The sequence below is a fragment of the Neofelis nebulosa genome, chromosome 8 (genome assembly GCF_028018385.1).
Source record: "Neofelis nebulosa isolate mNeoNeb1 chromosome 8, mNeoNeb1.pri, whole genome shotgun sequence".
Lineage (NCBI taxonomy): Eukaryota > Metazoa > Chordata > Mammalia > Carnivora > Felidae > Neofelis > Neofelis nebulosa.
The window spans coordinates 22,330,287-22,342,499 of NC_080789.1; the positions used below are offsets into that span (position 1 = coordinate 22,330,287).

Below are 12,213 nucleotides of genomic sequence, written 5' to 3' on the forward strand. Positions count from 1 at the left end.
TATGATTTCTTCCAGCAATGCTTTGTAATTTTAAGTGTACAGGTCCAGAACATCTTTTGACAGATTTACTCCTTAGAATTTCAAGTTTTTGATGCTATGATAAATTAGGATTTTTAAAATTTCAAGTTCTATGTGCTTATTGATAGTATATACAAATACAGTTGATTTTTGTATATTATATTCTGCAACCTTGAAAAACACACTTATTCTGGTAGCATTTGTGTGTATCTCATAAGATTTTATACACAGATAATTATATCATATGTAATTATATCAGGTAATTATATCATATTATATCATATATATCAACAGAAACTTCTTCCTTTCTAATCTAGATGGATTTTATTTCTTTTTCCAGTCTTATTGTGCTGGCTAGAACCTCCAGTACAATATTAGATGGAAGTGGTGATAGTGGACATCCTTGCCTTGTTTCCTGATCTTAGCAGGAAAGCATCAGTCTTTCACAATTAAGTACGATGCTAGCTGTAGGTTTATAGATGCCTTTTATCGGGTTTGAAAAAATCCTTTCTAGTTTCCTGAGTTTTTATGAGGAATAGTTGTTGACTTTTGTCAAATGATCTTTTTTTCTGCTTTTTCTGCCTCTACTGAGATGATCATGTGGTTTTTCTTTACAAGTTAATATGGTGAGGTACATTTTTTTAAATTTTTTTTTAACATTTATTTATTTTTGAGACAGAGAGAGAGAGAGCATGAACAGGGGAGGGTCAGAGAAAGAGAGAGACACAGAATCTGAAACAGGCTCCAGGCTCTGAGCTATTAGCACAGAGCCCGACGCGGGGCTCGAACCCACGGACCGTGAGATCATGACCTGAGCCGAAGTCGGACGCTTAACCAACTGAGCCACCCAGGCGCTCCTTGTTTTTTTAATGTTGAAAAAAAGACTTGTATTATTGAGATTAACTCAACTTGGTCATGTTTCATTATCTTTTATGTATTATTTAATATTATTTTCCAAGATTTTGTTAAGAATTTCTACCTCTATATCCATAAAAACATTGGTCTATAGTTTTCTTTTCTCAAGATGTCATTGACTGACTTTGGTATCAGAGTAATTATGACCTCATAAAATGAATTGGAAAGTATTCTTTTCAGTTTTCTGGAAGAGTTTGTTTAGAATTGGTATTATTTCTTCCTTATACATTGGGTAGCATTCACCATTGAAGGCATTGATGAGGTTTAGAGTTTTCTTTCTGGAAGGTTTTAACTAGATTTATGGAAGGGGAAAGAGTTGATATCCTATTTTCAAATAATCCTAGAAAAGTATATATGTCAATAGAGCAGGGAAAGATATAATATCTATGAAGAGAGAAGTATCACAAAATCTAGAAGTTAAAAAGAGAAAAATAGAATACAAAGGACTGTCACCAGACCAACAAAGATTCAAAAAAGAAAATGAAGAAACAATAATGTACATAAATGAAATAGAAAATAAGATGGAATGATTAAAATTAAGCATGACTGTCATTATGCAAAATTGTAATTATCCATTAAAGTGCAAACCACTAGACTAGTTTTTTAAATTCCAGATTAAATAGTTTTTTAAATTCCAGTTTAAAATGCAATTACAGTTATAAACTATTTATAACAGTCACATTTTAAAAGTTAAAAATAATGGATAGACACCAAAATCAAGATTCATAAGAGTAAAAATTGATAAATTGAACTTCTTCAAAATTAAAAACTTTAACTCTACAGGAAATTCTGTGAGGAAAATAAAAATATAGACTACAGACTAGGAGAAAATATTTGCAAATCAAAAATATAAGAAATGCCTCTAACTAGAATATATAAAGAACTTTCAAAACTCAACAGTATAAAACCAACCAATCCAATTCAAAAATAGACAAGCGAAATTAGTCAGAGAAAGACAAATATCATATGACTTCACTCATATGAGGACTTTAAGAGACAAAACAGATGAACATAAGGGAAGGGAAACAAAAATAATATAAAAATAGGGAGGGGGATGAAACATAAGAGACTCTTAAATATGGAGAACAAACAGAGGGTTTCTGGAGGGATTGTGAGACGGGGGATGGGCTAAATGGGTAAGGGGCATTAAGGAATCTAATCCTAAAATCATTGTTGCACTATATGCTAACTAATTTGGATGTAAATTTTTAAAAAAATAGACAAAAGACATGCACAGACATTTTACCAAAAAAGATATATGGATGGCAATAAGCACATAAAAATATGTTTAACCTTATTAGCCATGAGGAAAATGGAAATTAAAACCACAATGTAGTATTACTATGCATCTATCAGAATAGCTAAAATTTAAAAAAAAATAGTGATAACACTAATTCTGGTGAAATGTGAAGAAACTCAATCTTTTGTGCATTGCTGGTGGAAATATAAAATAATACAACCACTCTGGAAAATAATATGACAATTTATTATAAAACTAAACATGTACTTACCATATGAGCAAGTAATTGCACTCTTGAATATTTATCCCAGAGCAATGAAAACTTATGTTCATACAAAAACTTGTACACAATGTTTATAAGAGCTTTATTTGTAACAACTAAGAAGTAGAAACAACCCAAAGCCCATCAATGGGTGAATCCTTAAGCAAACTGTGGTATATTCATATCATGGAATAGTACTCTGAAACAAAAAGGAATGAGCTATTGATGCACAGAATAACTTGTATGGATTTCAAGAAAATTATGCTGAATGAAAAAAGCCAGTCCTGGGATGCTTGGGTGGCTCAGTCCTTTAAGCCTCTGGCTTCAGCTCAGGTCATGATCTCGCAGTTCAGGAGTTCAAGCCCCACGTTGGGCTCTGGGTTGACAGCTCAGAGCCTGGAGCCTGCTTTAGATTCTGTGTCTCCCTCTCTCTCTGCCCCTCCTCCATTTGTTCTCTCTCTCTCTCTCTCTCTCTCTCTCTCTCTCTCTCTCTCAAAAATAAATAAAACATAAAAAAAAGAAGAAAAAAAGCCAGTCCCAAAGTTTCCATACTATATGATTCTATGTATATAACATTCTTGAAATGACAAATTGATAGAGATGGAGAACAGATTGGTAGTTGCCAGAGGTGAAGGAGTGGGAGAGAGAGGGAGACAGCTATGGCCATAAAAGGATAGCAGGAAGGATCCTTATGATGGCACTGTCTTTATCTTGACTGTGGTGATGGTCACACAATTTACGTGTGATAAAATTGTGTGGAACTAAACACATACACACACACACACACACACACACACACACACACAAATGAGTGCATGTAAAACTGGTGAAATCCAAAAAATATCAATGCATTTTATCAATGCCAATTGCCTGTTTGTGATATTGTACTATAGTTGTAAAAGATATTAAGATTGGGGAAAATCGAATGAAGCCTATACAGAATCTTTCTTTGTTTTTTAAGTTTATTTAGAGAGAGAGAGGCAGACAGACAGACAGACAGACAGCACGCACATGAGTGGGGAAGGGTCAGAGAGAGAATCCCAAGCAGTCTCCATGTCCCAATGTGGGATTCGAACCTGTGAACCGTGAGATCATGACCTGAGCAAAGGTCGGACACTTAACTGACTGAGCCGCCCAGGTGCTTCCAGAATCTCTCTTTCTTATTACTTTTCATAACTACTAGTGAATCTATGATTATCTTAAAATAAAGTTTTAAAAAAGACAATGGAGGGGTGGGTCTAGAGATATCAAAGGACTGAAAAAAGGATGGGGTATCCACCTTATGGACTATTATGTAGATATTTACAAGAATAAATTAGAGCTTATCATTTACTTGTTAGAATTTCCATAAGGCTTTGTTGAATGAAAAAAGTAAGGTTCAGAAAAGCAAGGGTAATATGATTCTAATTTAATGAAACAATATCTGCAAATGTGTGTGTATTTGTACGTATGTACAAGGTTTTTTTTAAGTTTATTTATTTATTTTGAAAGAGAGAGAAAGCACAAGTTGGACAGAGGCAGAGAGAGAAGAGAGAGCAAGAATCCCAAGTAGGCTCCGTACACCAGTGCAGAGCCTGATGAGGGGCTAAATGAGGGTCTCGATGAGGGGCTGGAACTCATAAGCCCAAACAGTGAGATCGTGACCTGAGCCAAAGTCAGACACTTAACCAACTGAGCCGCTCAGGTAGCCCAGTAGATTTTCTTGAATAAGTATTTTTTCGTCCTCTGTATGTTCTTAGAACAATTCACAGATATTGCTTATCTTACAATTTCACCAGTTATGTCCATTTTGCTGGGGAACAGGTCCACGGAGCCCTTCACATTGCGAATCTGAAAGTAGTACCTCCAGATTATTTTTTTAAAAAGACTGTGCCACCTTTTGGGATGAGCACTGGGTGTTGTATGGAAACCAATTTGACAATAAATGTCATATATTGAAAATACAATAAAATAAAATAAAAAGACTGTGCAAAGGAAATTCCTGCTTTTATCACATTCTCTGAGTTTCAGTTTCCTTATCTGAAATGGGGCTAATAATCCATAATACACTACCTAGGACATAGTATCTCTGAATAACTATTAATTTATTTTTCCCTCCATTTATCTCACTTTGGGGACTTAGAGAAGTTCTATTGAATAAAGGTAATGTGTTGTTATGCTTGAAGAATTTTAAGACTCCAAGAAAGTATTTCAAGTACTACTTGAGGTAAGAAATACACTTAACCACTACTCAAAAGTGATCTTTAGGCTTGAACCAAGGTTCTTTCAGAAGTTTGGCTCATGAGAAAATAACCAAACCACAAACAACATGACTCAAGATCTCTTTTTTCTTCCTCTCTCCCTCACCTCCTCACCCTACCCAACTCTCTCCCAACTCTTTTCCCTCCTGCATTATAGCTTTTCACCAACATATGAGAATTACTGAGTAGAAACTGAATGACTGAATAAAGAATAAAATACAGTCTATACAAAGATTTGTAATGTGATCAGTAACCAGTATTCTCTCCAAGCTTTACTTGTTTTTAAATTGAAGCATAGCGACACACAGAGTTACATTTATTTCAGGTGTACATGTATTTCAGCTATTTGACAACTCTGTAAGTTATGCTATGCTCACAAATGTAGCTACCATCTGTCACCATACAATACTATTCCAGTACCATTGACTATATTCCCTATGCTGTAACAAAAGCCTGTATCTCCCATGCTCCTTCACCCATTTTGCCCATCCCGCCAGCCCCTCCCCTCTGACAACATCAGTTTGTTCTCTGTATTTATGGGTCTGTTTCTGCTTTTTTTGTTTATTTGTTTTGATTTTTAAATTCCACATATAAGTGAAATCCTATAGTATTTGACTTTCTCAGGCTTATTTCACTTAGCATAATACCCTCTAGGTCAATCCATGTTGTCACAAATGGCAAGTTCTCATTCCTCTTTATGGCTGAGTAATATTCCATTGCACATATATATATGCGACATCTTCTTTATCCATTCATCTGTCTGTTGACACTGGGGTTGCTTCCATATCTTGGCTATTGTAAATAATGCTGCAGTAAACATAGTGGTGCACATATCTTTTTGAATCAGTGTTTTTGTTTTCTTTGGGTACATATCCAGTAGAGGGATTACTGGATCATATGGTAATTCTATTTTTAATTTTTTGAGGAATCTATACTGTTTTTCACAGTGGCTATACCAACTTACATTCCCACCAACAGTGTATGAGTGTTCTTTTCCTCCACATCCTTGCCAACACTTGTGGTTTTTTAATTTTTTTTTACATTTATTCATTTTTGAGAGACAGAGAGAGACAGAGTACAAGCGGGGGAGGGGCAGAGAGAGAGGGAGACACAGAATCTGAAGCAGGTTCCAGGCTCCCAGCTATCAGCACAGAGCCTGATGCGGGCTGGAACTCACAAACCGCGAGATCATGACCTGAGCCAAAGTCGGATGCACAACCGACTGAGCCACCCAGGCGCCCCTCCTTGCCAACACTTGTTATTTCTTGTCTTTTGATACTAGCCATTCTGACAGGTGTGAGGTGATATCTCATTGTAGTTTTGATTTACATTTTCCTGATGGTTAGTGATGTGAAGCATCTTTTTATGTGCCTGTGACCATCTGTATGTCTTCTTTGGGAAAATATCTATTCAGATTCTCTGCATGTTTTTAAACAGATTTTTTTTTTTTTTAGTGTTGAATTGTTTTAAGTTCTTTATATATTTTGTATATTAACCCCTTATTGGATATATCACTTGCAAATCCTTCTCTCACTGCCTAGGTTGTCTTTTTGTTTTGTGTATGGTTTCCTTTACTGTGCAAAATCTTTTTATTTTGGTGTAGTCGCAATAGTTTGTTTTAGTTTCACTTCCCTAACGAGACATATCTAGAACAATATTACTAAGGTGAATGCCAAAGAGATTACTATGTTTTATTCTAGGAGTTTTATGGTTTCATGTCTCACACTTAGGTCTTTAATCCATTTTGAGTTTATTTTTGTGTATGGTATAAGTAATGCAGTTTCATTCTTTTGCACCTAGTGTCTAGTTTTCCCAGAACCCATTTGTTGAAGAGACTGTCTTTTCCCCATTGTATATTCTTGCCTTCTTTGTTGTGGATTAATTGACAATATAATTGTGACTTTATTTCTGAGCTTTCTATTCTGTTCCATGATCTGTGGCTATTATTGTGCCAGTACTGTTTTGATTATTATGGCTTTGTAACATATCTTGAAATCTAGGATTCTGATACTTCCAGCTTTGTTCTTCTTTCTCAAGACTGCTTTGGCTACAGGTGTTTTGTGGCTCCATACATATTTTTGTATTATTTGTTCTAGTTCTGTGAAAAATGTTATTAGTCTTTTGATAGGGATTATATTAAATCTATAGATTGCTTTGGATAGTGTAGACCTTTTAACAATATTAATTCTTCCAACCCATGAACATGGAATATCTTTACATTTGTTTGTGTCATCTTCAATTTCTTTCATCTATGTTTTATAGTTTTCAAAGTATAGATCTTTTACTTCCTTGGTTAACTTTATTCCTAGATATTTTATTCTTTTTGGTGCAATTGTAAATGGAATTGCTTTCTTAATTTCTCTTTCTGCTACTTTGTTATTAGTGTATAGAAATGCTACCAATTTCTGGCTATTAATTTTTTATCATGCAACTTTACTGAATTCATTTATTACTACTAATAGTTTTTTGGTGGAATCGTTAAGGTTTTTCTATGTATAATATCAATGTCATCTGCAAATAATGACAGTTTTACTTCTTCCTTACCAATTTGGATGCCTTTGTTTCTTTTCTTTCTGATTGATGTGGCTATGACTTCCAGTACTGGGTTAAATAAACGTGGCAAGAGTGGACATCCTGGTCTTGTTCCTGATCTTAGGGGAAATGCTCTCAGTTTTTCACAATTGAGTATGACATTAGCTGTGGGTTTGTCATATATGGCCTTTATTATGATGAAGTGTGTTCCCTCTAACCCCATTTTGTTGAGAGTTTTTATCAAGAACAGACATTGTATTTTGTCAAATGGTTTTTCTGCATCTATTGAGATGATCATATGATTTTTATTCTTAATTTCATTAATGGGGTATATCATATTGATTGGTTTATGGATATTGAACCATCCTTGTGTCCTCAGAATAAATCCCACTTGATTGTGGTGAATGATCCTTTTAATATATTGTTGAATTCACTTAGCTGATGTTTTGTTGAGGGTTAGTGCATCTATATTTATCAAGGATATTGGCCTGTATGCAAGCAAGTTATGCTTTGGTACAGAAGTCTGGACCTTGAAATAACTCTCGCATCTCTCTCTCTCTCTCTCTCTCTCTCTCTCTCTCTCTCCTTTCTCTCTCTCTCAAGAAATGAAAATCCTGGGGCGCCTGGGTGGCGCAGTCGGTTAAGCGTCCGACTTCAGCCAGGTCACGATCTTGCGGTCCGTGAGTTCGAGCCCCGCGTCAGGCTCTGGGCTGATGGCTCAGAGCCTGGAGCCTGTTTCCGCTTCTGTGTCTCCCTCTGTCTCTGCCCCTCCCCCATTCATGCTCTGTCTCTCTCTGTCCCAAAAATAAATTAAAAAAAAAAAAAAAGTTGAAAAAAAAAAAAAAAAGAAATGAAAATCCTATGAAAGCCATTTCCAATATCATTGATTTGTTTATTTAACAGAACTGATTTAATGCCTAGGTTGTGTGTGTGTGGCGCTCTTCTAGGTTCTTGGTCCCTGGGATTAAGAAATGAGATAGGATTTGAGGAGCTGGCCAATAAATATATGCCTTACTAAGCCAAAACATTATTATATTTGCACGATCTTTGTGTAGTTTGTCTACTTGCTCATAGTTCAAAATGATCAGGAGAAACCATGTGACCATGGTCACCACGTGACCCTGGGAAAGGCTGTAATTCTTATTTGCCTTTAATTCCACCTCATACCAATTTTAGAGATGGCGAAAGACAAATACTGTCTTGTTTTCAACTTCTCATACAGGTAATGTTGAGCAGCCAAAATCCCTTAAAGCTGATTCCCAAACTGCTACAAACTTTTTGACCTTAAAAGATCTAGAACCAATCAGAAATAAACTATAATCAAGTAAAAAAGAGAATGAGGATGTTAAAAATCCAGACCTAAAAATTCTATTTCAAAACCTATCATCTTGGGGTACCTGGGTGGCTCAGTTGGTTAAATATTCAACTCTTAATTTCGGCTCAGGTCATAATAATCAGGGTCATGAGATTGAGCCCCATGCTGGGCTCTGCAGTAAGTGTGGAGTCTGCTTAAAATTCTCTCTCTCTTTCTCTGTAAAATAAATAAAATGAAAAAAAAATTTTAAATAAAATCCTATTATTTTTTAAGTAAAGAATTCAGGGTGCACCTGAGTGGCTCAGTCAGTTGAGCATCTGACTTTGGCTTGGGTCACAATCTCACAGTTTGTGAGTTTGAGCCCCATCTAGGGCTGTGTGCTGACAGCTCAGAACCTGGAGCCTGCTTTGGATTCTGTGTCTCCATCTCTTTCTGCCCCTCCCCTGCTTGCACTCTCTCTCTCTCTCTCTCTCTCTCTCTCTCTCTCAAAAATAAATAAACATTAAAAAATTTAAAAAAAAAGAATTCAGAGACTTGGGATAGAATTTTTAAATGAAATTTTAAATCTGAAACTAGAATTTTATGTAGTTTGGATTATGACATAAAAATTATATTATTTGGTTTAGCAGGTGCGTACTGAGTCCTTACTTCAAGCAGTATTAGCAAGACATAGCTCTACACTGAGAAGTCTTGTACAAAATAACTACAATATTACACAGAAAATATTTGTTCTAATAGAGGATCTAATAATGCCACTTAAAACAGATAAATAAGAGAGTTATTCCTGTTAGGAGGGATTATAAAAGATTTCAGAAAGGAAATGTTATCTGATCCAAAGCCAACAAAGGGGGAAAAATGTAGGGACATAACAAAACCAACCCAAGTATGTTACAGGCTTCCTTTAGAGACCAGCCAGTGATCCTACCTGACTGGAGTACTGGAGAAAAGTAAATAAATGCAGATGATTTGTAGTAGATTGTGGAGATCCCCAAATGTTATCACAGGAACTGTGAGTTTATTTCGAAGCCCACTGAAAACCATGGCGGGGGGGGGGGGGGGTTGAAACAAAGCATAATAATTAAAACTGTCTTAGAGAGATTAGTCTGACACCCATGTATAAAATAGATTTTAAAATATCAGAGATAGAAGACCAACATAGAGGCTTTTGTTTCATTTTATATTTTAAGTTTATTTACTTATTTTGAGAGAAAGAGACAGCAGGGGAAAGGGAGAAAGAGAGGGAGATGGAGAGAATCCCAAGCAGGCTCCATTCTGTCAATACAGAGCCCAACATGGGGCTCAAACTCCTGAACTGTGAGATCATGACCTGAGCCGAAGTCAAGAGTCAGTCCCTTAACCACTAAGCCATGAAGCCACCCCTTGATGCTATTGTTACATTAGGCCACATGGGCCTAAACTAAGATAACAGAATCAAAGTAGATGGCAGTTCCATAAACATGAAACAGGAAATAGAATCCAGGGAATGGATGCAAGAGACAGTGGTGAGGGGTAACTAGAACTCGAGAATGCCTGTCAGCAGTGAAAGAGGGAGTACAAGATGTTTTGAAGTTTGATGTCTATGTGCCAGGGAAGCTGACAATGTTCTTAAAAAGAGAGAGATAAGGTTTAGGGAAAGAAGAAAAATAATGTTTAATTTATTTAATAAATATTTATTGAGCACTTATTATGTGCCAGACACTGTTTCTGGGGAGATGAGAATTATGTTTGATTTTTACAACATTTTATGTAGAAAAGGCACTGTTCCCAGTCTGTGTAACCCAAAAGGCAGAGCTGGAGCCAGTGAGTAGGAGCCAGGTAGGAAGTAAAAAAATCTAGTAAGTGGAGGCTTCCTGATAAGTAGTAAGAGCTCTGTTCCAGGCAGTATTCAAGCATAAATTGGATGATAATCTTCCGGGCACTCTGTGACAAGGGATTTCTGCCTTAAGAGAGAGGTTAGACTAACCCTTCCACAAGTTCTCTCCCAGTCTTAAGTAAGAACATATATTCTTTCCTATGATCTGGTCCTGTGGGTTCTATTATTAATCTCTGGTTTCTTGTAATTATTAAATAAATTACTCAATCTGTCTGCCATTCAGTAAAACTCACACATTTGCATCTGTTATTCTTGAATTATTTTTGGTTAGGGCTCTTCTTCTTTATTAAAAATCTCTACCCAGTAATGTTACCTTTATAGCTAATTTAGAATGCTAACCCTGGTAGACTGGGTTTTAAATATCAGAGGGGAAAGGGATTTCTTGTGCCTAATAATATTTTTGTTTGGAATAAGCCCTGCAAATGAGAAATGAATTATCTTGACTTCAAGATTGCGATGCAGTTTCTGTATTTTGCAGTAATTCAGAAAGGAAAAAAAAATATCTCACAGAGGTTCATTTTGATACAGCATGTTAAAGAAAGAGAATAATTATTCTCAAAACCCTGTAAAGCTTTACATCAGAAGCATTTATCTGTGTTGCATTTAGAAAAGAAGAAAGGAAAGAGAAGAAAAGGAGAGGAAAAAAGAAACCTGTAGTGAGCTCTGCTATAAGCTATAGTTAAAGCTTTACATTTCCTGGTGTCTTTTGAAACGTAAAATTCCACAACAAATAGCCCTGTAACGTATAACCAGTATGAAGATTCAATTGAGATTTAAGCACTTTGGTTTGCTTTTGAATCTTGCTATTTTCTGCATTTGTTTTGACTGCTCTCATCATTCAGGATTGACGCTTGGATGGGTGTGTAGGAGGAAGCAGCAGCAGCAGGCTTACAGCTTGCAGACAAAAAAAAATCTGCCTTATCTGATGGCTATTATTGAAAATGCGAGGTGTAGCCTGGGCTGGGTAATGAAGGGGAGCGAGCGAGGGGGAGCAGGGAGCATGGAGCTGCATACTGATGAGTGTAGGAGTACTTGATAAAAAGAATTCTGGCTGCTGGCCGTGCATTGCTCATTGTGGAGTACTCCAACAATCACATAGAACGCAGACCAGCCTAAGCTGACAGCTTGATATGCCTTCTTCTGCTGCCTGGTTTTGGGGGCTGTATGACGTACTGGTCGGTAGTAAAGATTAATATGTAAGAAATGTGGAGCTAGGATCAAGTCATACTCCACAGCCTGCCTGGCAAACTATGTTTTACTTCTGACTTTGCTCTCTCGCTGAGAACATTAATCTGTCAAGCTGGCGGGCTCCTTTGATAGCAACTTTCCCAGGAGCATGATGTGGCAATGCCACCTCTCAGCCCAGGACTACCGCTATTACCCAGTGGACGGCTACTCCCTGCTTAAACGCTTCCCTCTTCATCCTCTTACAGGACCCAGATGCCCCGTCCAAACAGTGGGACAATGGTTGGAAAGCATTGGGCTACCTCAGTACGAGAACCACCTGATGGCTAATGGATTTGACAATGTACAGTTTATGGTAAGACGCTCTCTGTGTCCATGGAGCTGCCTTTTGTCTGTCTTTGCTTCTTATGTGTCTTACACGGCTCAGAGGCAGCCTGATTTGCACCAAAACCGGTCAATTTATATATGTAACTGCATCAGAAAATTGGATGCCCTTAGGACTGAACTTACTGTGTACATATAGACACTTGCTGAAAAATGAGATCTACGGGCATCCATATACATATGTATTATATGAATGAACCGGTGAGAGTACTATTTATAGGCAGTGAAAGAAGATTAACATTTATATTC

The 12,213-nt window shown here is 36.6% G+C and overlaps 1 protein-coding gene across 14 annotated transcripts in view; it reads left to right on the forward strand.

Moving 5' to 3' along the window:
* Nucleotides 1-12,213, forward strand: part of ANKS1B (ankyrin repeat and sterile alpha motif domain containing 1B) — a 1,084,349-nt gene that overhangs the window by 685,904 nt on the left and 386,232 nt on the right. For all 14 annotated transcript variants that reach the window (XM_058741681.1, XM_058741678.1, XM_058741679.1 and 11 more), the window contains exon 15: nucleotides 11,829-11,935. In XM_058741681.1, the coding sequence (XP_058597664.1) occupies nucleotides 11,829-11,935 (107 nt within the window). The remainder of the gene's footprint in view (nucleotides 1-11,828; nucleotides 11,936-12,213) is intronic.